Genomic DNA, 26,188 nt, shown 5'->3' with positions numbered 1-26,188 from the left:
AGTCGAGTTTCCCAAATTTGGGGAAATCGCAGGGGACAGCACAACACTAATGCAATTCTGTCACCCTCGCCTGAAAAAAACCAAAGACGTGTTGACGGTGCTCACTTAGATGGGTGAGTGTGCATTACTTTCCCTCAGCCATGACTCAGCCCCACCGACCCTGTGCTCTGAATGCATGGTCACTTGGCCGCGCATACTCCAGAACGTCCCAGACGCGCACCCGATGCCACGCCCCCGCTGCCACCCGCAGATTGACACTCCCTTTCACGACGCACTGAAAATCCCTCGCGTGGCAGCCCCTGCGCGACCTTCATCTACATAGACCGCGTCCCCAACTGGCACCCAAGAGTGACATCACTCCCATCCCATAGTGGACTTTCTTCCTTGCTGAGAGTTGAATGGAGTGTTGCGGGACAGAGACAAATCATCTTGAATGATCTCTAACCCCCCAATAGCTAATGGCTGCTCACCGCCATGCACTAACAACCTTGTCGCTGGTTTATGTACAGGCAGACCCCTGTCTTCTGCCAATAGGAAGTCAGAGAAGCCAGGCGGCAAAAGAGCCAGCCCTACAGCAGAGGTCTCTAGCTTCGCTGGAACCCGCCTGCCTCAGGTCTCCACCACTGCATTTTACAAGGCTCTTGATGTATGGATTTCTCTGTTCTCTTCTACAGAAACACCATGAGACTGACACTATGTCGGGACATGGTATTTGGGGTGACCCGAGTCCGTGTTCCTGGTCCAGGGGATCCACTGTGCCCTCTCTCGGCCTCCTCAGGCTCCTGCATGTGTGTTGTGCACATGTACAATCAGGCACAAAAACACACATACACAAAATAAATAAGTACTCTTTTCTGTGTTGCGTATGTTGCGAATGGGCAGATGTGTCTGAGCCATGACTCGCATGTGGAGGCCAGCGGACAGTTTGTGGCAGTCGGATCGCTTTCTGCCATGCCTGCTCCGTGGATCAAGCTCTTGGATAGTCAGACCTGACGGCAAGTGCCCTTGCCTTTGCCTGTAAGCAGTCTCTCTGTCCCTTTAAAATCTCTCTGTCCTTCTCTGCCTCTCTGCTCCCCCACCAGACCCCACCCCTGCCCCAGACAGGGTCTGTCTACATAGTGATGGCAATAAGAGCTTTGTACCACCGTGCCTGACCCCCTTAAAACCTCTTTAGCCCACGTGCAGACATAATACAGCAATTTAAGGTTTACAGATAATCGTACCATTAATCACGACATCATACATGCAATTTCTCTTCTACAATGTGTTTGGGTTAAGGCAACACCTCAGCCCCTGGCATCCATATATACGAAAAGAGACCGAGTTCAAATGCAAAAGCAGAGAGTCTTTATTATGACTTCGACCTTGGGTCCTCTGTCCGTCCAGTGCAGAGGTGGACCAGGAGAGACCTCGAACAGCAGTGGGGCAGGCAATTTATTGTTTTTAGAGCAAGGGGGGGGTAGGGGTTTTGAAATCTCCCGTTACAGACCTAGGATTGGTGTCTACTTGGGCCAGGGGTGCTTGGCTTGAGTTGATTGACTGGTCCGCTATGGCTGAAAGGAAATTGCCGTTCTGTGGCGGTTGTTGCATTCTGTCTTTATCAGCAAACTACACCTGGAACATGTTAGTCTTAGTTCTGATTGGCTTGTTACCAAGTGGAAACATTCTGTGTTTTTGCCAGTAACTATGGTTGAGGTCAGGGGCATACATCCTGCTGGCCTCTTCTGCAACCTGTCTTGCCCACAGTCATGTTAAAGACTCGGAGTCCTTCACTAATAACTGATTGATTTCATCATTACCTTGTGTTAAACGTCTTGGTAGACCTGCATGGGATCTGATGTGTTTTATATACATAGGATGATTCCTATTCCTCATTATTTCCTGTAATTGTATGAATAATGAATTCTGAAGCATCAGGAATAAGTTCCATGGTTTCAATATGTAAAACAAATCTTTCTGCATATTGAGAGTCAGTTACTATATTAAGAGGTTGCTGCAGCCAGTGCAGCCTGGATAGCCAAGACTGGCAGGGGTGAGGTGCCGGGACTGAGAAACGGAGGCTTCTTTTCAGGTGGAAGAACAGCAACCTTTATTTTGCCCAGCAACCTTTTATACCTCTACTCCTTCTGTGGAGACCCACCGGCCAGAAAGAACACAAACACCCTTGTCAATTACAGACCACAAGGTCCCGCTGTCAGTCAGGGGGAGTGAGGACAGCTGGATCACAACAGAGGCTGTGAAAACTTTAATGATACCACTATATATATGACTGAGTAGTATATCTCCCAGCTAAGTTGTTTATCTCCAAAATTAGCTTTTCAAGCATCCCGTCCCTATTAGCAGTGAGCAGGACCCTAATTCCCTGCATTGTGAGATTCCCAATCATTGCCCAGGCAAAGGTTTTAAGATTGTCCTTTGGAATCTTTTCCAATAGTTTAGTCTACCGTTTAAAGACTCCCAAGCGACTTATCAGGATTTCCGAGCGTCCTTGCATTGTGTGTATAGATGTAGTGATGATATTTGAGCATCAAGTGGAGTCAATCAATGTTCGGATGCCTGGGTTGTGGGAAAATATTTAGATGTAGTGACAACGTTTGACCAGCAGGTGGAGCAGGCTGAGGGTTAGTAAACTGAGTTGAGGCTTCAGAGTGGCTGGACCAGACCTGCGTTCGACAGAGAGAGGACCTACGGGGGAAGGGGAAGGGGAGGGGGAGTGGGGGCGGGAGTGGTAGGGGGGAGGCGTGCTGAGTGAGGTTCAACTTGTCTCAGCGCTTGTGAGGGGGGGCGGGGACACCACTAGAGGGCAGACGACTTTGGAGGCTTAAAAGCTGGAACCCGGTACTGGGAGGTCTGTGGCTCCGAGCTGATTTAAACCGGATTAATATGCAAACTTGAGAAACTCGCTTCGGTGTAGTTTTTACTTTAGGAGGCCTGGGAGTGGGACAGACCACGAAAACGTGGGTGACACGCCAGCTCCAAGCTCAAAAGCACATTCTAAGATTAGCAAATGAAATTACAGCCGGATTCCTACATGTCTCTGTGGCGCAATCGGTTAGCGCGTTCGGCTGTTAACCGAAAGGTTGGTGGTTCGAGCCCACCCAGGGACGGCACCTTTTGCCTACTCATTTATAAATCTAAATGATTTATCAAACACCTCATCTTGAGTCCTTAGATAGTGTGGCGCAAGTATTATGCGATGCAAAGACTCAGATCTGCGGAAGCCCTTAAACCGCGAATAACACGCGTCTTGGGGCCGTAGGACTCCAGTACCACTTGTTTCTCTGCTTCAGATTTCATGCGTGTGCACTAAGCCTTCTCGTCCTCCGTCAAGTCCGCTCTCATTTCCCTCAGGATACGACTTTGAACAAATTATTCACTTTCCCCAACTATAGGAAAGGGTTAATCGGAATACTTCCTTTACAGATCCATTCAATATTTGATGAGAAAAGCTTGAAAAGCATTTGAGCACATAAATCAGTGTTCATTAAATATTGGCCACTAGAGTTCTTTCCAGCTGCAGCATTACTGTCATATCTACCTCAGTCTTACTCCCCTTTTCTCTCTTGCTCGCTCTCTTTTTAAGGGGTTAGGGAGGGGATTAAACTTGTTCACTCACCTTTTTTATTTTCTTTTTTGAGGTGGGGTTTTCACTTTTTATTTTAAGACAGAGCTTTATTCATTGCTAAGCCTGCCCTTACGTATAGACCAGGAAGGCCCTGATAGCGACCCTTCTACTGGCAACCCTCACATCTGTTAAAGGCCTTGATATGTTTCTCCCTAGTCATTGAAAAAGACAGAAAATGGGGGAAAGGGAACACTTCTGCATTGCTGGTGGGAATGCAAGCTGGTACAACCTCTTTGGATGTCAGTGTGGTGAGTTCTCAGAAAGTTAGGAAACAACCTTCCTCAAGACCCAGTAATACCACTTTTGGGTATATATCCAAAGGATGCTCAATTGTGCCACAAGGACATGTGCTCAGCTATGTTCATAGCAGTTTTGTTTGTCAGAGCCAGAACCTGGAAACAACCTAAATGCCCCTCGACCGAAGAATAGATAAGGAAAATGTGGTACATTTACACGATGAAGTATTACACAGCAGAAAACATTAACGACAACTTGAATTTTGCTGGAAAATGGATGGAGCTAGAAAACATTATTTTGAGTGAGGTAATCCAGACACAGAAAGACAATTATCACATGTACTCACTCCTAGGTGGTTTTAAACATAAAGCAAAGAAAGCCAGCCTACAAACCACAATCCCAGAGAATTTAGGCAATAGTGCGGACCCTAAGAGAGACTTACATATATCTAATCTACATGGGAAGTAGAAAGTAGAAAAAGACAAGATCTCCTGAGTAAATTGGGAGCATGGGGACCTTGGGGGAGGATCGAAGGGGGGGGACAGGCAGGGAGGGGAGCAGAGAAAAATGTAGAGCTCAATAAATATCAATAAAATATGTATATATATAAAAAAGAAAAAGACAGAAAACAACAGCAAAATGCCTTCGACTGCTGCCAGGTTAGAGGTGGTCTGGCTACAGCACCTCAGGCTGTTCTGTTGAAAATAAAAACGTTGCTGGGCATGAGAACAAACACCTTTTATATCAGCACTAGGGAGGCAGAGGCAGGAGGGTGTCTGTGATTTCGAGGCCAGCCTGGGCTACATCGTCAGTCTCCAAGGGGAAGAAAAAAGAATCAGCAGTTGGGAGGCTGAGGCTGGAGGTCCAGCGCACGACTCCGTCTACGCACACATCCTCACCTCTTCCGCATGCGCACACATCCTCACCCCTTCCGCCGTCACTTCTGAGCCGAAGTAGAGCACTGTCCCAGTCACACGTGTGACAAGTGTCACCCCTTTGTCAACTCCAATAGTGACTCCAGTTCTTGACAACTTTCCTTTTTTAACCTTGCTCCATCCTTCTCGCCGTCTAGATAAAAAAAAAAAGATTAAAAAAAGATTAAAAAAAAGATTTCCAACTGGGGAGGCTGACACAGAGGCACCGTATCTCCAAGGCTAGACAGGTCCACCCTGGGCTCTTGTCTCAAAAAGCAAAAAGCGTTCATCACTGAAGTCAAGGCAAAAAAAAAAAAAAAAAAAAAAAAAAGGTAAAAGGCGTTTGGTGGGGGAGTTTACCCAATCAACTTGGAAGCCCTGGGGTCTCCAATGCCCCCCAAAAGGACCAAACAAAGTAAAACAAAACAAAACAAAACCTCAGTAGTAGAGTGTTTGCTCAGGAAGAGAAAAAGACAGAAAAGCAAAGCTATGGCATGTTAGATCCGCTCCTACAGCTTCTTCACGCTGTATGCTGTTTGGTTCTAGTGAACCAAGAAACCAGCATGGTCTGAGGGCAGGTTGGTTCAGGCTAGAAGCGTCGGCACCGTAGAAAAGATGGATGTCAACTGATCCTTGACTATTTGTCTCCTCTCATCTCCCTTCGCAGAAGTTCATACAGTGTTCTCTTTGTTCCCACTGTTTTGAAAGGAACTTTCTTCGTTTCACCCACAATGCAGAGCCCACAGTGAGCCCTTTCATTATAAGACTCTTACTCTCTTGGATATCATTCCCAACATGCTTGTGTGTGTGCCAGTAAAGATGTATATTTTCTTGCAAACACCATCAATCTTTTGATACAAATCATTGCCTTTTTTGATACACACCATTTAAGCGGTCCTCATTTTGGAACTTTCACTTATTTTTATGTGTGAATGAATAATTTACTATCCCGAGGATCAGGGAACAATGTGTCCAGCTAAGAGTCGTCTTAGAGTCTCTAAGGGGCCTGGGTGAGATGAGGGGATGGGGGGAAGCCGGAAGGCTCTGTGGGCTGCTCAGAGCTGCATTTTCTCCAGGAAGACTCGGTTGGACCCCAGTTCTCCCACGACTCCAAAACCACTGGCTGGATTCTTCTTTAACGAGTTAGGCGTAAATGAGGCGAAGTTTTGGAGACATTTGCGGGTTAATTTTATCATCGCCATCATCATTACAATAGTAATGGTTACTTTGTTGTTTTATTGCTGTTGTTTTGCTACTATTTTCAGACAAGACCACGAATAAAACCCACAAATGGTAGAAATTTTTAGAATTTATAGAAAAGAAATAAAGGGAAAATATGAACCGCCCAACGTGGGGCTCGAACCCACGACCCTGAGATTAAGAGTCTCATGCTCTACCGACTGAGCTAGCCGGGCGTTAAGGCTCTGCCCGATCTTGAGCCTATATAATGTATCTACATAGTGTCGCAATCATTCTCTTTGCTTTTATTTGGCATTAACAAACTTCTAGAATCTATGACTTGGTGCCTATATTAATAGCTTTTGAATGAAACTCTACTTCTGAGGAACCTGAAGTTTAGAGAGTGGACTACATAGAGCCAGGCGGGCCTGTCTCCTCCGATTCCTTCTGAATGGAGTCACCTGGGAGCTGGGTGTCCCGGGCGCGTGGTGCTGAGGACCAGCCGACCGAGCGCGGGAAGGTGGAGAGCAGTCGGTGCAGGGACAGGGTAGTGGGGAGCGGGCGTGCGGAGACTCGTATTCGGGGAGCCTGAGCTTCCACTCTGGTGGCTAGGCCTCAGTGATGATAACTCGGGGCGTGAGGGCCCCTTACTGCGAAAATAGGTCCTTAGTCACTCTTCTTCGGTGGAAGTTTCTTTTTAAACACCAAGATTGTGCTGCCCGAGAAACAAGGTCCAGGCCATTTGCTGTAAAATTCACCGAGATACATTCGTATAGCATTCCGGTGTAGTATTTGCTGAAGAAGCAAGCGCGCGGCTCCCCGCATTTGGTTTTCCGCCTGGTAGAAGAGGCGCCAACATTCGGGGTCTCGGGAGCACTTGGCCCGTCTGCTGGGGAAAGTGGAAAGAGACTCCTCTGCAACCCTGGTTCTTCCCAGGAGCTTGGGTTCCTCTTGTTGGATAAGCCGCGTGAAATTAGTGACTCAGTGTTTCCGCAAAGGCAAAAAAAGAATTTTGTTAGTTTAAATCGTCAACAAAAGAGCTGCAAAGGGACGGTACTACTACATGCCGTGACTCGGATTCGAACCGAGGTTGCTGCGGCCACAACGCAGAGTACTAACCACTATACGATCACGGCGCGCCACCGGATGAGCAGCGGGTTGCGGCGTCGATATAATGCCCTTTGAATAAGAGTAGCTGCCGGTGAGAGCCTGTTTACTGTACGAGATTGCAAGGTCAAACGTCTGACTGCAACCTTGACGTTCACTGGTTGCAGGCGCGAGCAGCAATTCCTCAATTCCCAGCCCTCCTCCTACCCTGAGATAAGAAACCGACAGCGCAGCACCGGCCCACTTCTGTGATTCCTCTCCAAAGAAGCAAGCCATTTTGCAGGCAGCCCTCAAACGATATTCCTATTCATACTCCAGCCTGTGCTTTGGAATCGTGTGTTTTGTTACCAGAATGGTGCGACTGGAAAAGGAGCAGAGCTGGCGAGCTGAAGAAAAAGTGAAGGAGCCCTAGTCCGGGGAGGTGGTTTTTGACTCCAATCACCAAGGCGCCACGCGTTCCCTCCCGAACAGAAGGTAGAGCCGCCTCTGAAGTCTCAAAAGAGAGCAGCCTCCATTTCAGACACTTCCCTAAAGAGAATAAGAGTATATTAAAAATGGTAAAAAGGATAATAGTGTATGTCTGCGACGCCAGACTGCTGCACCAAGTAGACCTACAAGGCCACTTTGTGTCCAAACGGACTTAATGAACAAGCTCCGGGGGTTGGAATTAACACAAAAAGCAACGGTTGCGTTGGCCGGGAATCGAACCCGGGTCAACTGCTTGGAAGGCAGCTATGCTCACCACTATACCACCAACGCCCGCTGAGATGGACCCGAGATTAGTTTTTATATGAAGAATACAATAACAAATTTCTAGACACTGAAGAGAATTAAGACAAAAGAAAAAAAGAAAAAGAAACTCTGGAACTCTAGGATTCGTCCTGTTGAATTTACTGTGGTGGCCCTGGATCTCCAGGTTTAAAGAAAATCAGTTCCTTTTACCGTTTGAAGGGAGCTTCTGGAATCGAATGATCCAGGAAAGGCTCAGCTGTGATTTGTTTGCGGGAGATTTTAGACGAATGCAGAAACGGTTGCGCTGAGACCTGTGCTTAGCTCTTTAGAAACGTGTTGCCCATCTACTCACTATTTAGCGAGTCAAACAGCCGCAATATACCGTTTTCTTCTCTTTACAAAAGTACAGAATGTCATTATGGCGTCTCGTTTTAATTTGTATGTATTTTATCACTAATGAAACGGACCATGTTCCGTGGTTTGGCAATTATTTACACTTAGTGATTTGCATTTACTGAGGTTTATAGTTTGCCTGAGTTTTCTATTGAGTCTTTGTGTTTTCCCTATTGATTTATATCAGATCAAAACAAAAGCAAAACCCTAAGAGGTCATTAGCATAAAGCTAGTCAAACGATGGACTGGTTGGTACATGCCATTATTAAAACAAACAAACAAAACACTCTACTTCTAAAAAAGTGGGGGGGGGGGCTTGTTAAACCGGGCACGGTGAGGCAAGTTGGTGATCTCAGGCCTTGGGAGGCAGATATGCAAATTGGAGGCCAACCTGGTCTACATAGAGACCCAAGTCAGCCAGGATTGAAAAAGAATTGTCACGCGGAAGAGACAAGGCGCAGAGGGCATTGCCTCTATTAGTGCAAGAACACAAAGCGTCTCCGAAGTTGAGAATAGCACTGATCACCTCAGTAGACACGGAGGGAATGTAACGTGGAAGTCATCAGTTGTGCGTTTTCGCAAATTTGAATCCTAAATTATGTAAAACATTCTTTTGAAAAATCAGACGAATTTACCAAAGAATACATTTGTCTACTGGAAAATGTTTTTTAAAAAATTTTTTTAGATATCCGATATTAAAACTGTAGCGTAACTTGTCTTTACATTTTCATGTTTCAAGAGATTTTGTACTTTCGTTGTGAAAGAGTAGAAAAACCATATTTTCCCTGACCGGGAATCGAACCCGGGCCGCGGCGGTGAGAGCGCCGAATCCTAACCACTAGACCACCAGGGAAGCTGGCTGCAACCTCCCGTTAAAATCAAATGACTCCAAATAACTGTGTGCTTCCGCGTTTCCATTATTCAGTTTCTAGATTCTGTATGTGACCCTGTCCTTATCGAGACAATTTTCCCCACACGTTTCTTCAGAATAGAAAACAGCGAAAGCGTTCTCCAGCCTGGCTCTTAAACCCTGGAGAGGATTACGTACACAGGATCACAGTCCCAAGAGCAAAAAGAAGACAAACCTCCGCAGACAGACAGCTCCTCCCTAGACAGTCAAATCGCCTGGACTGGCCTGGACTTTGCCAAAAGAAGCTCGAATTTTCCCTCGGAGATATAAAGAGCATCGAGGGAGAAACGCTAAAACATTTGGTCTCCAGGATAGCAGCCCTAGCTGCAGCTCCTATCACAGATGGTGCCGAGACTAGGGAAATCCGCCTGCTGGTTGATTGGCAGAAGCGCCTCCCAGTTAAAAAACAAACAAACAAACAAACAACATCAAAAAGAGCTTAATCTGAAAGAGTCGGGAGGAAAAAAATTGGCGAGCATTCCCAGGTAAACCTTTTAAAGTTCCCTATTCCCCCCACCACAACCACCACCACGGTATTGCACCGAAGCTGGAGGAAGAGAGACGGAGAGAAAGCAAACATGGCAAAATGCTGGCAACCAAGGCAACAAATAGAACTGGTATAGCCATTTTTCTGTAGGTTTGAAATAGTTTAAAACAAAAAGTTGAGGAAAAAATCCAAAAATTAAGCAATCAAAAGCCGGTCCTTCGACCTTGTCTTTTGTCTGTCTGGGTGTGCGTGTGTGTGTGCGCGCGCGCGTATGCTAACCGTGAAGTAATCAACTGTACACATTCAACTAGAACGGTTTAAAAGCACCTCCCTACACTTGGATGAATTATTTCTCTGCCTTATGGTCAAAGCCTACAGTGAGTAGAGACATCACTTTTGATAATGGATTACAAAGACAAAAACAGAATTTTAAAGAAGAATCATTAATGATGTGTTCGTTATCAACAGGACCTAACAGGAGGGGAAAAGGGTAGGATATGGGAGTGTTTGACGAAAGGGTGTCTTTTGGTTGTTTTGCTTTGTTTTTAATAAGCATGCTAAGATGTTAAGTATTACTCTTCCTTCATCCACTCTCTGCCCCCGCCCCCCCGTACTTGGAGACCCAGCTCAAGCATAGTTTCTGTAGCAGCCTTCCCTCGTGTTGTCATGGATACTGACAGGCACCCTACGACAGGCGACATTGTGAGTCCCTGTCTAGTGGGCTCTGCAGTGAGGCCCAAGAACCCCGCCTTCCCTGCCCCCTGCCTGGGATCCCCGGTTGCCCATTCTTCCTGTAAGACCTCCCCTAGCCTCAGAGAGCTGTTAGACGAGACCACTGGGCCCTGAGTCCCTTCAGGGACCCTGCCACGATGCCTGTCTCTGGTGCTGGGGCCTGAACTCAACTCGGAAGCCCGGACATGCTGCTGCGTCTTTATTGGTTCGTGGCATTAAACAAACTCTTTTCATAAACTCCTTTGCCCCGCCCCCCAGGAATCTGTCTCTTGAACTCCTCCCATCCCGGACTTAATAGGTACCCAAATGTTAGACATTTATTGTCACAAAAACTCAGGATCCTGTCCCGTCATGGGCGAGTCTAATATAATAGGTCTCTCGCTCCGTGCATGCTAGATGGTTGCAGCACTGGTCTGCCTCATTGGCGCTGTCAGTCCTGGGGATACTTGATTTAGGGATTTAGGGCTATGTGAAGCAGAGAGAGGATACTTGGAAAGCCGAAAATTCCAGTTTCTTGAGTCAGTTTCTTCTCGAGGTCTGGAAGAAGTCTTCCTCCCCTACTTTAGGGCCGGTCACTTTGAAGACAGATAGGATGGTTGGGTGGCCCAGAACTGTTGTGTGAGTGACTTGTTTGGATTCAACCTCCAACTTGTTGAGCCAGTCCATCAGCAGGGAACCACATGGTGGGTGACAAAATTGTCTCAGTCAGTTTTTGCCTCAAGTCAGGAGGTTGAGGAAGAATCATCTTTATTACTTATTACTTGCTAATTTGCCATCTCTATTACATATTACTTACATTTATATACATATATAATTATAAATAAATAATATTGTTTATTACTTTGTTACTTATTACTTATCCATGGCCCCTTTCCCTGTCTGCCTAACTTCTGGTCTCTCAATCTAACACCCTCTTTGACCTCCACAGGCACATTTAGTGTGCAGATGTACCTGCAGGCAAAACACAGATACATATAAAATAAAAAATTAATAAAATCTCAAAAGAATAAAAAAAAAATCTGAGGTGGAGGGAGGAATTTGAAAAATTAATCCCCCAAATTTGATGGAGCGCCAAACCTACAGATGTAAAACTTCCACAGCATACGAATGCCAAAGCACCTCACAGAAACTGCTGGAAGTTAAAATAAGAAGAAAAGAAGGAAGGAAGGAAAGAAAGAAAGAAAGAAAGCAAAGAATACTGAAATTAAAAACAGGAAAATGATTTGAATGGCAATGGATTTCTCATTAGAAGGCACAACTTTTTTTAAAGCTCTGTAGGACCCTCAACCCAGATTTCTGTATCCAATCTAATATCCTTAAGAATGAAGGGATGGGGGAGGTGCTGAAGAGATGGTTCCCTGGTAAAAATGCTTCCTGCCCTTCTATAGGACCTGAGTTCCATTCCCAGGACCCACATCTGCCAGCTCACAACCAACTCTAACTCTAACTCCAGGGCGTTCTGCCCTCTTCTGGCCTCAAAGGGTAGCTACACTCGTGCACAGACTCATACACAGATATGCACACACACATAAATAAAAATGGAAATATATCCTTATTCAAATGGCCAACAAGAACATGAGAACATTAGCCACAGGGAAATAAAAACAAAACCACATTTAAGACAGCATTTACACCTGTCTTAGTCGGTAGTCTGTTGCTGTGAAGAGACATCATGACCACGGCAACTCCTATAAAGAAAAACATTTAATTGGGGCTGGCTTACAGCTCAGAGGTTTAGTTCATTATTGTCATGGTGAGAAGCATGGTGGCATGCAGACAGATAGGGTGCTGGAGAAGGAGCTAAGAGTTCTACATCTGGATTGGCAGGCAGCAGGAAGAAAGAGCGAGCCACTGGGCCTGGCTTGAGCTTCTGAAACTTCAAAGCCCACTCCCAGTGACACACTTCCTCCAACAAGGCCATACCTACTCTAACAAGGTCACATGTTCTAATCCTTTCAAACAATGTCACGCCCTATGAACATATGAGGGTCATTTTCATTCAGTTCACCGCAACACCTACCAGGTGTAGATGGCTATAAATTATTAATAATTTATAAATTATTTAAAAAATAGAAAAGAGTAAGTGTTGATGAGGAGAAGCAATTGGCCCCTTGGGGTTACTGATAAAAGTATTAAATGCTGCAGCCGCTGTGGGAGAATTTGGCAGCTCCTTCATGGGGCAAATATAGAATATGACTCAGTAATTCCACTCCTAGGAAGAAGCCCCAAAGAACTAAAAGCAACTAAATAAATATTTGTATATGTGTGCTCCTGGGAGCACTGTTAGATACGGATACTTCTGGGTCTCTGGAAATGTAGACAGTCCAAAAGGCCTTCAGCAAATGAAGATGTCAAACGGCATCCGGGGATCTGCTGATGGGACTCAGTGGTCGAGTGCTTGCTCGGCAGATGGAAGTCATGGATTTGAGAAGAAAACTCTCTCCAAGGGAAAGAGGACTGTATTATTCTAGACTTCAGGAAGCAATCCCTCAGCCTCTAGTGATATACGAATACTTTACTCATCTATAAAAAGGTTGGAGCTCAAAAGCTTCATCCTAGAGCTGGACTTGGTGACTCCTGCCTGAAATCCCAGCACTTGGGAGGTAGAGGCAGGAGCATCAGGAGTTCAAGGGCAGCCTGGGCTATGCGACATTCTGTTTCAAAACCCCTCAAGCCAGCCACCTTTAATCATAACACTGGGGGAGAGAGGGCAGATCTCTGAGAGCCAAGGCCAGCCTGGTCTGCATCATCAGTCCTTGGCCAGCCTGGGCTATATAGCGAGGCCCTATCTACACCACAAAACAAAACAAAACAATTCCCCCCAAAAAAGTCATCAAGAAGTTAGACAGGAAGGTCATGTATCAGATAACTTCATGTATTTGGCAAGTCAGGATCTTGTGTTTGAGGAGAGCCTGGACTACACAGAGAGACCTGGGATCAAAAAGTTGAAAAAAAAAAAAGTTTTCAAATATGCTGCAGAAACAGCTGAGTGGCTAACACAGTGGTTAGCCACTGTGGTTCTTTGAGACAACTTGAGTCCAGCCTGCAGCACTCACCACCCGCCCTCACAGCCGCTTTTAACGCCCATCCCAGGAGGATCTGCTCTCATTTTCTGGCTTCTACTCTTCTGCACACGCATACACATAAAATTACAAACTTTTTTTTTTGTGTGTGTGTTGCCCTAGCTGACTTGGAACTCACTACGTGACCAGGCTGTACCCAAATCCACAGACATCCACCTGCCTTTGCACCACCATGCCCCACTAACAATAGATGTTTAAGGAATAACAATAAATAGAAGCGTCCAACATCTGCTTGTCATCCTCATTTGCGCTATCATATATTCCTGCATGGGATGTTAATCTTGCCTTTTCCTAATCACCCACAGTACTTCCTGCCTACCTAGTCCTGTGTGCACAATCCTCGTGGGCCAGTGGTTCAACCACAGAGATGATGTTTAGGCTTTGAATTTGAGTCTCCTCCCCGGAGACTCTGGTGTAACTGGTGTGGGGTGTAGTCTGAGAGTCCGCACCTACAAAGCGTTCTGGCTTCCTGCTGTGCTCTCCCCGGCTTTGCCGAGGCTATTTCCGGCCCAGCAGGGCATGTATCCCAGGGACACTGTATTACTTTTATCTTATATTCAGCTGTTACACTTCATTTGAGCAGATTTTGTTTCCACGGAAAGATTGCACTAGCCTTAGCTGTTACATATTTTTAGCTACTTTTATGTGCTTAGCCAATATTTGATGACTCCATCTAGGCCGATTAGCTGGGAAACTTCCTGTGTTGTGCCAAGATTCAAGTTGCATTTAGGATAATTAATGCAAGCCAAATCTAAGGTGGACCAGGAAGGAAATAAAATCTAACATTTAATGAGAAGAGAAGACACTAAATAACAACAGTGACTAAAGCCCAGGCCTAGGGACATTATTATCTGATAGCAATAAGTGCCTGGGGACAGGAAACAGCAAAAGCCCAAGACGTTACTTATCAACCCTGGGGGCATTAGTTTCTTATGGTAAACTTTCCTGCCAGTCTGACTTGGTTATTTTACCTACAGCATTATAGAAATATATGTCAAAGGCCGGCGGGACGACTCAGCTGGGTGAAGGTACTTTCAAGTCAGGCCAAGCCTTACAGCCTGTGTTTGCTTCTCTGGATCCATATAGTGCAAGGAGAGAACCAACTTCTAACATTTATTCCCCCCCCACACACACACACTAAATAAATAATTTTAGAACTATTTAAGTTGGGTGTGACACACCTTTAATCCCAGCACTCAGAAGGCAAAGGCAGGTGGATCTCTGAGTTCAAGGACTGTCTCGAAAAATTGAAAGGAGATTCATGCCAATCAAGGCTACATAGAGAGACCTGTTTTTAATAGAAAATACTCTAAAAATATATATCAAGAGCTCTTCAGTATAGTCTGGGGATATAGTTCAGGTGGATTGCTTGCCTAGCATATGTGAGGTCTTATTTGATCCCTAACTGTAGAGGGCAAAAGTTCTTGTGCCCACAGATACACAGTGAAGAAACCAGGAGTGTTAGACTTGAAGGAATCCTTCAAAGGAAGGGGATGTTCAGCCTGTCTTCCTCCTGGAATGCTGGGAATGGATGTGGTTTTAGAACCTGGTGATCCTTTGCTGTCTGATGAGCCAGGCTCCTCCCGTCTCTTCCAAAAGTTATGTTTTCTTTATCTCATACCCTTTCTCAGGCTCCCAGAGGTTCCAAGGCCTCTGGCAACAGAAAGACAGACGGACTGGTGGGACCCCTTCCCACCACGCACGTTATTTGTAGACGACTAGTGTCTGAGGTCTTTTACAAATAAACTTGAGGCAAGTCTGTTTGATTGTTGTTGTTTTGTTTTTTCACCTATAAAAGAGATCACATATATAACAAAACTCAAAAAAAAAAAAAATCCAAGCTAATAAAAATAGTTTAAGGCTGGGTGTGTGGGCCAAAGGAGATCCTCGCCTTGTCAGGAAATTTGAGGCCAACCTGAACCACAGGAGACTGCTTTAGAAAAAAAGAGTGTAACTGAGAATCTAAATAGTTACAACAGAATGGGGAAGACGGGAAGTTCTGTTTCTTTTCTTGTTTGTTTTGAGACAAGATCTTAATGCCTAGACCAGACTGGCAGGGAACTCACAGTATGGGTTAAAGATGTATGCCACCACACTTGGGAGTTCTCATTTTTAAAAACTAGATGTTTTTATTTTATATATGTAAGTGCTTTGTATGCACGCAGGCCTGATGCCCGTGGAGGTCAGAATCCCTGAAACAGGAGTTTTGAATTGTGGTGAGTCACCATGTGGGTACTAGGAATTGAATCCCGGGTTCTCTGCAAATATATAAATGTATATTTGCTATTTTATATATAAGTATCAAGCTATCAAAAGGCAAAGTTATTATATAGGGAATTTGTCAAGTAGGTCCTTAGAACAATGAGGCCCCACTGCTAGGTTCATCCAAAATGAGCTTTAAAAATGTCTATTTTTTTCCATGTTGCCCTCTTTAAAGTTTTACTAAATTTTAAATGTGTTATATTTAAATTTCTTTAAAAAATATTTTTACTTATTTTGAGACAGAGTGTCACTTGTAGCCCAGACTAGTTACCAATTCATAGTAATCCTCTGCCTCAGCCTCCTGAACGCTGGGATTTGTTTCTATCATTTGACACAAAATAATGAAGTGCCAGGTGGATTTTCCTGTTTACACAAGAAGTGAGAGGTTCAGGAAAATAAACTATGGGTGGGCCTCCGGACTCTGTTTAGCTCTCTGGCTACGCATGTGTTTAGGGTTGTTGTGCCTGAGTCCTGGATCCCCCAAGAAGGCCACCATGGAGCCACACTCCCACTTCCGAGTGCAAAAGCGAGGTTCCGTTTCTGTACTAGCTAGTACGGGTCTGGTCTGTCACAGCAGATGGAGGGAGAAGGACCCCATCTACTATTGTAAGGGGTTTATAAAGACAAAAACCACAAAGTGTACAAGGTTACACTCTCAAAATACAAAATTACTTATCCTATATCACAATTGGCTAAAGATTAGGTAAAGCTCAGCTGTTAGTTCCTGATAGGCTATTAGTATCTAAGGGGGATAGCAACAGCCCTCCTGCTTATGTCTTCCAGATATCTGCAGGGGCTGTTTGAAATATTACCCAGCTTATAGGGGAAGTTGGGTGGTCAACATTCTCTGTATGACTACGGGTGGGGGAATGGGGTGTAGTCAGCAACTTTGTGTAACTTAGTTTCTCCATTAGCTAATACTTCCCCTAAATAGGAGTCTCCTAGGACCAGGGTTACAGACAGTTGTGAATTACCATGTGAGTCCTAGGAATCAGATCTTGGATCTCTCGAGGAGCAGCCAATACTCTTAACCACTGAGCCATCCTCCAGCCCCAAAGTAGCTGTTTTTAACGATACAGTAAAGATGTGGGTTTGCCAGAAATCTCTTTGTGTGTTTACTGCTCCATCTCCCTTCTGAATCCATCTTTCTGTGCTCCAAACATTCTTTTTCAGCAAATCCTTTGACTGTTATTTTCACAGAGATTTGTTGAGGTCAAATTTAAGTTTCAGTTTCTTTGAACACCTTCACCTGTTTGATTGCTGTGTGTGTGTGTGCGTGTGCGTGTTGTTTTTGTTTTTGGTTGTTTTTTTCCCAGTGGATCAAACATCAGGTCCCAGGCATGCTAGGCCAGTGCCATCCCCAGTCCTTTGATGTCCTCTCCAGTCTAATGCTTCCTTCTCCAATTTTGCTTGAATCTACTGTTGAGCCAGGCCGTTTGTCCTGTAGAACACCTTTGCAATCCGAATTTGCACCTCAAAGGTCCATATGATGTTTCCCAAGTTTCCTGTAAATTAGTAAATGGTTCTAGACCGGGAATTGATCAAAATCAGATTGAAATGTTTTTGTTTGCTTGTTGGGAACTGTGGGGCCTAGCTTTGGACCAGTATACGTGATCGTCCAACGGCTCTCCAGATGAGGCAATGCCCACAGGGACAGTCTCGCTCAACAAGGACCAGCGGACGTGGGGACAGCGCGGAAGACTGCTGGGACCATGCGGCCTGCTCGCTCTCTTCTCTCTCATGACTCTCTTGGCAGTTTTTAGTGCCGCTTTGCCAGTCACACACGGGACAGATGTGATTTTTTTTTTAAGATTTTTTTTTCATTTATTATGTATACAGTGTTCTGCCTGCATGAATGCCTGCAGGCCAGAAGAGGGCACCAGATCTCATTACAGATGGCTATGAGCCTCCATGTATGTGGCTGTTGGGAACTGAACTCAGGGCAAGCAGCCAGTCCTCTTAACGGCTGAGCCATCTCTCCAACCCCCTCAAAACCCCATTTTTTTTCTTTAATATTTTCCTCTAAAATTCCTCAGGAGCTGATGCTTCCCAGGTTTCTTGTCTGGAGATGTCAGCTGTCACTCCAGACCTCAGGAGCTGGTCTAATTTAGTGCTGACAGGATGAGGCAGATCACCCCTATTTCTGTAAATGTGTTTTGAACGGGGCTGTCGGTCTTGAAAATGTGTGCCTATGTTTACCACCTTTTAGTTTTGTAAAGACAAAATGTACCTGGCTCGATATTTGGCCAAGCTAGCAAAATGATAAAGTGTTTTTGGTTTGTAGATGTTTTGATGTAAAAGTTGGGAGAAAACATATTTGACCTATTTGCCTTGGCCAAAGATTAATGTTGGAGGATGGGAAAATCTTGTTTGTTAATATGGAAAAACATACTTGCTTTGATGTATAAATAAATATGGCCGGAGAATTCAGGAGGTGGGCACTTGCATGAAACTCATCTTATGGTTGAACAATTCATTTCTTCACACTAATGCCCTTTCCCTGTCTCAGGACCTGAACCCAGGCAGCATTGGGACCACAGCATTTGCTGTTTGTTTGGAACACGTTCTCCTGTAGCCCAGGCTGACCTTGAACTCCTGATCCTCTTGCCTCCTGCTGATCATCACACCATTGTAGGCAGAGACTGTTCATTCATTTCCCACCACCCAGACCTGGGATAATCACACAAAAACTATACTAATTATAACTCTGCTTGGCCAATAGCTTAGGCGTTGCATGTGTATCTGGGCCTGTAGACTGAACTGGGTGTAGAGCTGACAGGGCCAGAGGAAGCAGTCCTGTGCTGCTTTCCCTTGGCAAATACTGAAGGAGGTGACCCCAGAAGTGCCTACAGGTGCAAAAACAGGACACAAATAAATTCCATGGTTCTAATAATATCTTCCGAAAGTCAGTATCTTTCTACAGAAGTATATTCTTGACTCTCTTCTCTCCCCATCCCAATGCCTCTTCCCCATGGATAGATAGTGTCAAAAATGTCTACTCTGGCTCTTCCCCTTGCCTCTGCTATTGTCCCCCAACTCCCTACTTCGCCTGTTATTGTCTTCCTACACCCCCCCCACACACACACAATCTAGACACTTAGGATTTTTGTGTGTGTTGATGAGGGGAGGGAGGGGGAACTATTGCTCAGACTAGCATCATGGAAACGTGGGGATGGGAAGGACAGCTGCTGGGATCCAAGCCGGACGAACTGCATAAAGCCCTCCTCCCAAACAATTGCGCTCTCGGATTTCTTCTCTGAACAGCTGGGCCTTTCAGCTTCTGAAATACTTGGCAGAGATGGGGGAGGGTCTCAGAATGATGCTTGCTGTCCATCTTCAAAGCCAGACACCTCCACATCCCATACGTGGGCATTCAATGGGATACTAGCACAGTAAGGATGAGGGCAATAAATAAGAGGCATTTAGCAACCCACTGCCATTCTTAAGGGCCAGGAGCTCGTTACTGAGAATGCTGGAGGAACAGAGTGGCCGGGAAGGTAGAGCATACAAGCTGGAGTTAGATATCTGACTTGGCTGTCATGTTTCTTTAGTCTCTCTCTCTCACTTGATACCCAACAATCCGTATTCCGTCCATCCCGCTTGTCCTCACTGCCTTCACTCCCACACCCTACTGCCACCAACGCTCCTGGAATTTTGGACTTAGCTATTTTTAAAACTGTCAACTCAGTAGCCACCTCCCTCCTCCTCTCAGCTGTCTAGGGCCAGTCATACACTCTCCCTCCCCCCCTCCCCCCACACCAAACCTTCTCTGGCTCTCTGACCTCGGTGAGATTGCAGCTAGTCTGGGGAACTGGGAGAGACATGGAGAAAGAGACTGGGGACCCCTGGCTGGAGCAGACCAACAGAATAGGCAACTATGGCTGGCGAACCGGGTATCAGAATAATGTTTGACCTCGGGAAACAGTAAGTTCAGATGATATTGCAATTGCTCTGATAAGTGTTTGGGTTGAGGCTAGAATTTCATAAAATGACAGACATCTGTTCTGAAAACTAAGATTTCTCCTTACCAAGTCCCCCAATCCACTCCTCCGGCCTCGTTGTTCTGGTTTACAAGCCATGTCTATGTAAAGTTTCATGGCGCCTCTTTCCGGCCCTCTTAACTTTCCTCTGCACTTTAGTACACTAAGACTTTGGGCTGTGGGGTGTGGGGATAATGCTGAGGACCGAACCCAGGGCCTTGAGCATCACCTACCACTGAGGTACACTCCCAGCCCCTACCTCAACCTCTGAGACCTCCCCACAGGACTCTGTCCCAATTCAGAGACTTACTCCAAAGAGCGGGTTTCGGCAGGAGGAAGGGAGACAGACCCTCCCCGATATCTGTCCCCTCAAAGGCCAGGAACTTCTGGATTTGTAAATGGGGTGGGGAGAGTAGAAAGAGTTACTCTCCAGGTCTGGAAAAGTGCACAAACCGTTGACCAGGCAAAAACAAGTATTAATTTGAATGCTTGGTTTTTATCCTATCCTGAGAGAGGGGGATCATAATGTCGGGCCTCTGGAGTAGCTAAGAGATTGGTTCCTCTTTCACCGGAAAAGTGACGTTCTAAAAGGCACTAGTCTACGATGTTTACCCTTTGTGCCCTTCTAACACAATGAAGAAAAAAGGGTGGTGGGCCTCTCATGGTTGGGAGGGACAAGCAAAGGGTATGTTTTTTAAAGCATTATCAGACCCCAGGACTTCTGGGGAACCCACTGAGACCATCAGGACCTCACTTTCCCCAGGAATCCCTTCATTTTTGACACATCTACTATTTGGTAGTCAGGATGGGGCAATACGGTGGACTCTGCCCACTGAGGTCATTCAACCTTCCCTCCATCCCCCACCCCTGCCTAGGGGTATTGCACAAGGGACCTGAAGGTGGCCACAGGAATGGGCACAGGGGCTCGCCAGCCACACTCACCATCTGGAAGCCTCCCACTTCCTAAGCTCCAGTCTGTGTAATTCTTGCCTTGATCTCCCCAGATTCTCTCCTCATCATCTTGACCCATCTTCAGGCCCTTCTCTGTCCCCACACCCAGTCACATTGCTTTTTCCAGTCACAGAACTGCCTGTCGACATTCACTAGGTAGGAGGTTCATCAGCTGGGAAGAACCGGCGCCTGGGGAAATCTGGCTGGATAGGTATGGGGGATCGAGGCCAGGCCCCTAGTCCCTGGTTTCCCCACGGCGGTACCCCAACTCTAAGCACCCTCACTCTACTGCTGCTCCTCTGTGGACAGGGTAAGGAAGGGCCAGGGAAAGGTTGGGCACATCTAGGGGTTAGACTGTGCCGGGTGGGGGTGCGCGTGTGAGCACATATGAGGGAGGGGGAATGGGTGCTGAGTCCCAGACCCTCGCCCCGCTCTGAAAAAGGCCTGTCTTGTTTCCCATTTAACTGGCAGAGGGACACGGATCCCTAGACTCTAGGGAAAAGAAGTCTGGCTGACTTACACGATTTTTAGTAGAGAAAAAGAGGGAAGGAGGCGAGGAGTAGGGGGCTGAAGGTTGGGGCTGGAAACTGCCCCCGCTGAGTGGTAGGAATGGCTGGGATGGAGGATGCCCTTTGACAGGCGTGTACTGGACTTGGCTAGGACCTGCGTCTGGGCACCGTCTCAGTGTCTTTTCCTTCTGTCCTCAGCTCACTCCCAGTGCAAGATTCTCCGCTGCAATGCCGAATACGTCTCGTCCACTCTGAACCTTCGGGAAGGGGTCTCACCGGGCACGCCGCGCGGAGGTGGCCGTGGTGGGGTGTCAGGTGGCTTGTGTCGTGCCCTGCGCTCCTATGCACTCTGCACTCGGCGCACGGCCCGCACCTGCCGCGGGGACCTCGCCTTCCACTCCGCTGTGCACGGCATCGAGGACCTGATGATCCAGCACAACTGTTCCCGCCAGGGCCCCACGGCCCCGCCCCCGGCCCGGGGCCCCGCGCTTCCCGGAGCTGGCCCAGTCCCTCCGACCCCAGACCCCTGTGACTACGAGGCCCGGTTTTTCCGGCTGCACGGTCGAGCCCCGGGCTTCTTGCATTGCGCCTCCTTCGGGGATCCCCATGTGCGCAGCTTCCACCACCACTTTCACACATGCCGTGTCCAAGGAGCTTGGCCCCTGCTGGATAACGACTTCCTTTTTGTCCAGGCCACCAGTTCCCCCGTGGCATCAGGGGCCAACGCTACCACCACCCGGAAGGTCAGGGATTCAGTTTTCCTCCCAATGTAGTTCTCTCGTGGGTCCACTCCTTCTCACCCTTCCTCAGCCACCCAGCTCCTGGTTCCTCATCTTCCCCAAACATCCCCTCCCCCATTCTGAATGGTTTCCCGCTATCCAAACATTTGCTCTTCTAAATCAATTCCTCTCTATAGGAATTTTATTCAGAAGCAGATAACACTGAAGAAGAAGCTGGGGGTAGCAACCAGGGCTAGCAGAGCTGAGGAGTCAGAAGGGACACTTTATTTTTGGGGGGAGTTGCTAAGATTGAGACAAAAAATGGGGGGGGTTAAATAGGGATTGGATACTATTGGAAGGCAGTGGGGGATGGGATCAAGGACTGAGGACCGTGAAGACAACTTGCGTCTGCTGGAGTCAGATCCCTGACAACATATGCTGTTTGACTGGGGGGGGGGGGGGGGGCGGGGGGGAATGCGCTGAGCCCTAATAAACTATTTTCCTCTTTGTCTGAACAGATCACCATCATATTTAAGAACATGCAGGAATGCATTGACCAGAAAGTCTACCAGGCCGAGGTGGATAATCTTCCCGCTGCTTTTGAAGATGGTTCTGTCAATGGCGGCGACCGACCTGGGGGCTCCAGCTTGTCTATTCAAACTGCCAACCCTGGGAGCCACGTGGAGATCCGAGCCGCCTACATTGGGACAACTATAATCATTCGACAGACAGCTGGACAGCTTTCCTTCTCCATCAGGGTAGCCGAGGACGTGGCACGGGCCTTCTCGGCTGAGCAGGACCTCCAGCTGTGTGTTGGCGGATGCCCTCCGAGTCAGCGACTCTCTCGCTCCGAGCGCAATCGCCGCGGGGCTATAGCCGTAGATACAGCCCGAAGGCTGTGTAAGGAAGGGCTTCCCGTTGAAGATGCCTACTTCCAATCCTGTGTCTTTGATGTTTCAGTCTCTGGTGACCCCAACTTTACTGTGGCAGCCCAGACAGCTCTGGACGATGCCCGAGTCTTCTTGGCGGATTTAGAGAAATTGCACCTTTTCCCCTCAGATGCGGGGCCTCCTCTCGTCCCAGCAACCGTCCTTGGGCCGCTTCTTTCAGGCCTCTTTGTTCTGTGGCTTTGCATTCAGTAAGTAGGCCAGCAACCCCGTGACTAGTCTGGAAACGACTTGAGGGTAGAGGCTGGTGTGACAAAACACAAAGATGCGTCAAAGAAAACAGTGAGGACAGGGAGCTACAGAAGACAATGACATTCACCCAGAATCAGATGAGGCTGTGGCCCAGGACTCAAATGACCCCAGAACAAGGATTCTGGATCAGGGATTTGCATTGCAGACGTTGGTAGGGGCTCTTCGCCGTGAATTAATTTCCCCAGTCCCGTTTGTAGTAGGCCGATTACTCCACTCCACACACACCTGACTGACATCACTCCTACAGCCTCGGGGTTGTGAGAGTGCTAATGACCAGCGAAACATGAAAGCGTTGAGGTGGCTTACAGGCAAGAACTAAAAAAAGGAAGACATGATTATATATAAGAAAGTCGAAAGAGGAGAAAATAATTAGGGAAAGCTTTTGGGTTCAGAAATGAAGCGGGCATTATCTAGCTCTCAGACAACGGAAGTCAGCTTTTGAGACTAGTACCAATACAGAAACTGGCATCCCCAGCCCTCACTAGTCCGTTATTAAAGCTATGAATTCTGTGCACTGTGCTCTGTCACCTGTGTTGAACCCCTTTCTGGATGTGTGACATGGAGTTGAAACAATGTGTTCACGCCACTGAAAGAGGTCCTGGAGTTTTCAGCCATGTATCTGCCACAGGCAATTGGACAAAACTGGTTCCCAGGAAGGAATCATGAGTATTACTATTATTTATTATCATCATTGTTTCTATTTTCGATGGGGCCTCACGTAGCCCAGGCTGGCCTTAAACTGCTGATCCAACTGTCTCTACTCCTCAAGTGCTGGAGTTAGAGTTCACCTATGTCTTGGAGTGCGTATGTAGTTCTTCACCGAATTCTATGGCCTTTGGGTTCACGTGGGGAGAAGGTGGTTGAGGAGCAGAGTGATGAGAAGTAAGGAACGACACAGAGATGGCACTGTGAAGTGTGTAGGTAGCATCTCCAGGAAATGAGTTATCCCCAGAGTCATGGCTAGTGAGAAACTAGTGGAACTCGGATGCCAAGCATGGAGTCATGAGATAGAAGGTTCAGGTAGGCAGGAGGAATTACAAAACACCATGGGAGTGGGGCTGAGAGTTCAAACTGGCCACGAACATTCATTTAGAACTTAAATTTTGCTAGGCAATGTTACTAACACTTAAATATCTATATAATAAAGTTATAAACACATTAAAAATGCATGAAGCTGGAGAGATGGCTCGGTGGTTAAGAGCACTTATTGCTTTTGCAGAGAACTCAGGTTCTGTTCCCAGCACCCACAATGCTAACCAGTGGTCCACAACTCCAGTTCCAGGGGATGTGACATACCGCCAGGCCTCCCCTGGCACCTGAATGCAATAGTGCACATAAACTCATGCAGACACACACACACACACACATATATATACATATATCATATATATATATATACACACACATTTTCAGACCTTAAAAACATATATTTATGCACTAAGGCCCAGGCATGTAACTCAGTGAGAGAGTATTGGGGCAGCATGTACAGGGGCCCTGGGCTTGATCACTAGTACTGCAAAATAATCATAATAATTACAACAGCAATTCTTTCAGTTTACCATGGTAGCACACTTCAGTAATCCCAGCACTCAGAAAGTAGAAGCAAAAGGATCAGGAGTTCAAGATCACCCTTGAAATTCAAGGCCAGCCTGAGCTATGTGGAATCTTGTCTCCACCCTGCTTCTCAAAACTAAACTAAGTAATGGGGCTTGTTTGCATAACTCTCTAAGAAAGACAGTATTCTTCTATCTGTGCCTATGGAGATACACAGACAGACATGAGTGATGAAAGGCAGGAATCACTACGGCCCACTCAGAAACATAACTCTTTACCACTCCAGCATATTGATGAGGAAACAGAGCAATGAAGCATTGTGACTGTGGAGCCAGGCAGAGGAGGAGTGAGGCCGTGGATGCCACTACAAAAGCTCCTTTCCGGCCTGGCCGTGGTGGCGCACGCCTTTAATTCCAGCACTGGGGAGGCAGAGGCAGGCAGATCTCTGTGAGTTCGAGGACAGCCTGGTCTACAGAATGAGTTCCAGGACAGCTAGGACTGTTACACAAAGAAACCCTGTCGAGAGAGAGAGAGAGAGAGAGAGAGAGAGAGAGAGAGCTGTCTTCTCATGTTCTCATGGAAAGCCAAAAAGCAAGTGTTGGGAAAGGGCCCAAGCCCATAGCAATGCAGCGTGTGGAGGAAGATCAAAGAGAGAAGGTACGGTATTTGGAGTGTTCTGAACAAGCCCTGCTCCTAACCAAACAGGAAGACTGATGGTTCGATACTTAGCATCTCAGCCCTCTCCTTCAGGTTCCCGTGGTCTGTGGCCTCCTCTCCCTGACCTGCTCACACATTTGCGGTTATCCTCTGTGTCGCTTGGTCCCACCCTCCTGAAAACACCCCCTGTGTACCAGCACAAGGCCTGGCCAGCACTCACCCTGTCAGTTCTGGCCTGATGGCGGAAGATACAAAATAATCCCACACTAGCTCAGAACTATATATAATAAAGGGCTGTTTATTTAGGGGAGACTCACAGATCATTGTCCTAGATCACAGTCCTCTGCACGAACAGGGACCAGACTCTAGCAGCCGGAAGCGAAAGCCGAAAGAAAGACCGCGAACACAGACTTTACAGCCGCGTTTATAGTATTAGAGACCACGCCCAAGTGGGCTGGTATCTTAAAGGCTATTGGCCAAAGGAGCTCCCACAGCACTGGCCTACCAGACGTCTCCTGCATTTTAAATCTGAAACAGGGTCTCCTAGCCCAGACTGGTCTGGAACCCTACGTAGCCCAGGATAGCTTTGTCCTCCTGATCCTCCTGACTCCCTAGAGATGGCGTTAACACCTGTCTGGCTGTTCTGCAGTTTTCATTCCGCCTTCAACTCCTCTCTAGCAAGTCTGCCCAGTCCCTCAAACTACAGTCTCTCTATTTTCTGAAATAACCTTTAGTTTATCTAGGAAATAATCCGTCCCAATGGGGGAAGTGTGTGTGTGTGTGTGTGTGTGTGTGTGTGTGTGTGTGTGTGTGTGTGTGTGTGCATGTGACTGTGAGTGGGTGAGTGTGTGGGTAAGTGTATTCATGAGTGTGTGAGTGTGTATGTGTGAGTGTGGGAATGCATGTGACTGTGAGTGTGTATGTGTGAGTGTGTGAGTACATGTGACTGTGAGTGGGT

The 26,188-nt window shown here is 46.8% G+C and overlaps 1 protein-coding gene, 1 long non-coding RNA gene and 5 other non-coding genes across 10 annotated transcripts; 2 read left to right on the top strand and 5 right to left on the bottom strand.

Annotated features, from left to right (window-relative positions):
• Positions 1-3,033: 3,033 nt before the first annotated feature.
• Trnan-guu (transfer RNA asparagine (anticodon GUU)) lies at positions 3,034-3,107 on the top strand. Its single transcript has one exon. It is a non-coding gene; the product is annotated as a tRNA-Asn (tRNA).
• Positions 3,108-6,118: 3,011 nt separating this feature from the next.
• On the bottom strand, positions 6,119-6,191 carry Trnak-cuu (transfer RNA lysine (anticodon CUU)). Its single transcript has one exon. It is a non-coding gene; the product is annotated as a tRNA-Lys (tRNA).
• An 828-nt stretch (positions 6,192-7,019) lies between these two features.
• Positions 7,020-7,091, bottom strand: Trnah-gug (transfer RNA histidin (anticodon GUG)). Its single transcript has one exon. It is a non-coding gene; the product is annotated as a tRNA-His (tRNA).
• Positions 7,092-7,749: 658 nt separating this feature from the next.
• On the bottom strand, positions 7,750-7,821 carry Trnag-ucc (transfer RNA glycine (anticodon UCC)). Its single transcript has one exon. It is a non-coding gene; the product is annotated as a tRNA-Gly (tRNA).
• Positions 7,822-8,968: 1,147 nt separating this feature from the next.
• On the bottom strand, positions 8,969-9,040 carry Trnae-cuc (transfer RNA glutamic acid (anticodon CUC)). Its single transcript has one exon. It is a non-coding gene; the product is annotated as a tRNA-Glu (tRNA).
• Positions 9,041-19,409: 10,369 nt separating this feature from the next.
• Hjv (hemojuvelin BMP co-receptor) lies at positions 19,410-23,529 on the top strand. 4 transcript variants are annotated; one of them, XM_048446886.3, is made up of 4 exons: positions 19,410-19,585; positions 20,749-20,902; positions 21,300-21,844; positions 22,339-23,529. In XM_048446886.3, the coding sequence occupies exons 2-4, from the start codon at positions 20,806-20,808 to the stop codon at positions 22,960-22,962; spliced, it is 1,266 nt and encodes a 421-aa protein (XP_048302843.3). In that variant the 5' UTR covers positions 19,410-19,585; positions 20,749-20,805; the 3' UTR covers positions 22,963-23,529. The 4 variants fall into 4 exon arrangements, with proteins under 4 accessions (XP_048302843.3, XP_048302825.3, XP_048302832.3 ...); XM_048446868.3 differs by having other exon boundaries at positions 20,720-20,902; XM_048446875.3 differs by having other exon boundaries at positions 20,646-20,902.
• On the bottom strand, positions 22,084-25,668 carry LOC125408521 (uncharacterized). Its single transcript, XR_007234487.3, has 2 exons — positions 25,548-25,668; positions 22,084-23,011 (listed from the first exon to the last, which is right to left on the bottom strand). It is a non-coding gene; the product is annotated as an uncharacterized LOC125408521 (long non-coding RNA).
• Positions 25,669-26,188: the final 520 nt, after the last annotated feature.

The sequence above is a fragment of the Myodes glareolus genome, chromosome 17, assembly GCF_982192425.1.
Source record: "Myodes glareolus chromosome 17, mMyoGla1.1, whole genome shotgun sequence".
Taxonomy (NCBI): domain Eukaryota; kingdom Metazoa; phylum Chordata; class Mammalia; order Rodentia; family Cricetidae; genus Myodes; species Myodes glareolus.
The sequence above is the reverse complement of the archived record's forward strand: the minus strand, read 5'-3'. Positions and strand labels throughout refer to the sequence as shown.

Coding starts and splice junctions, on each gene's coding strand:
- Hjv (XM_048446886.3), top strand. CDS start 20,806: ATGGGGGATCGAGGCCAGGCCCCTAGTCCCTGGTTTCCCCACGGCGGT. Junction 20,903..21,299: donor GCTGCTCCTCTGTGGACAGG/GTAAGGAAGGGC, acceptor TTCTGTCCTCAG/CTCACTCCCAGTGCAAGATT. Junction 21,845..22,338: donor ACGCTACCACCACCCGGAAG/GTCAGGGATTCA, acceptor TTGTCTGAACAG/ATCACCATCATATTTAAGAA.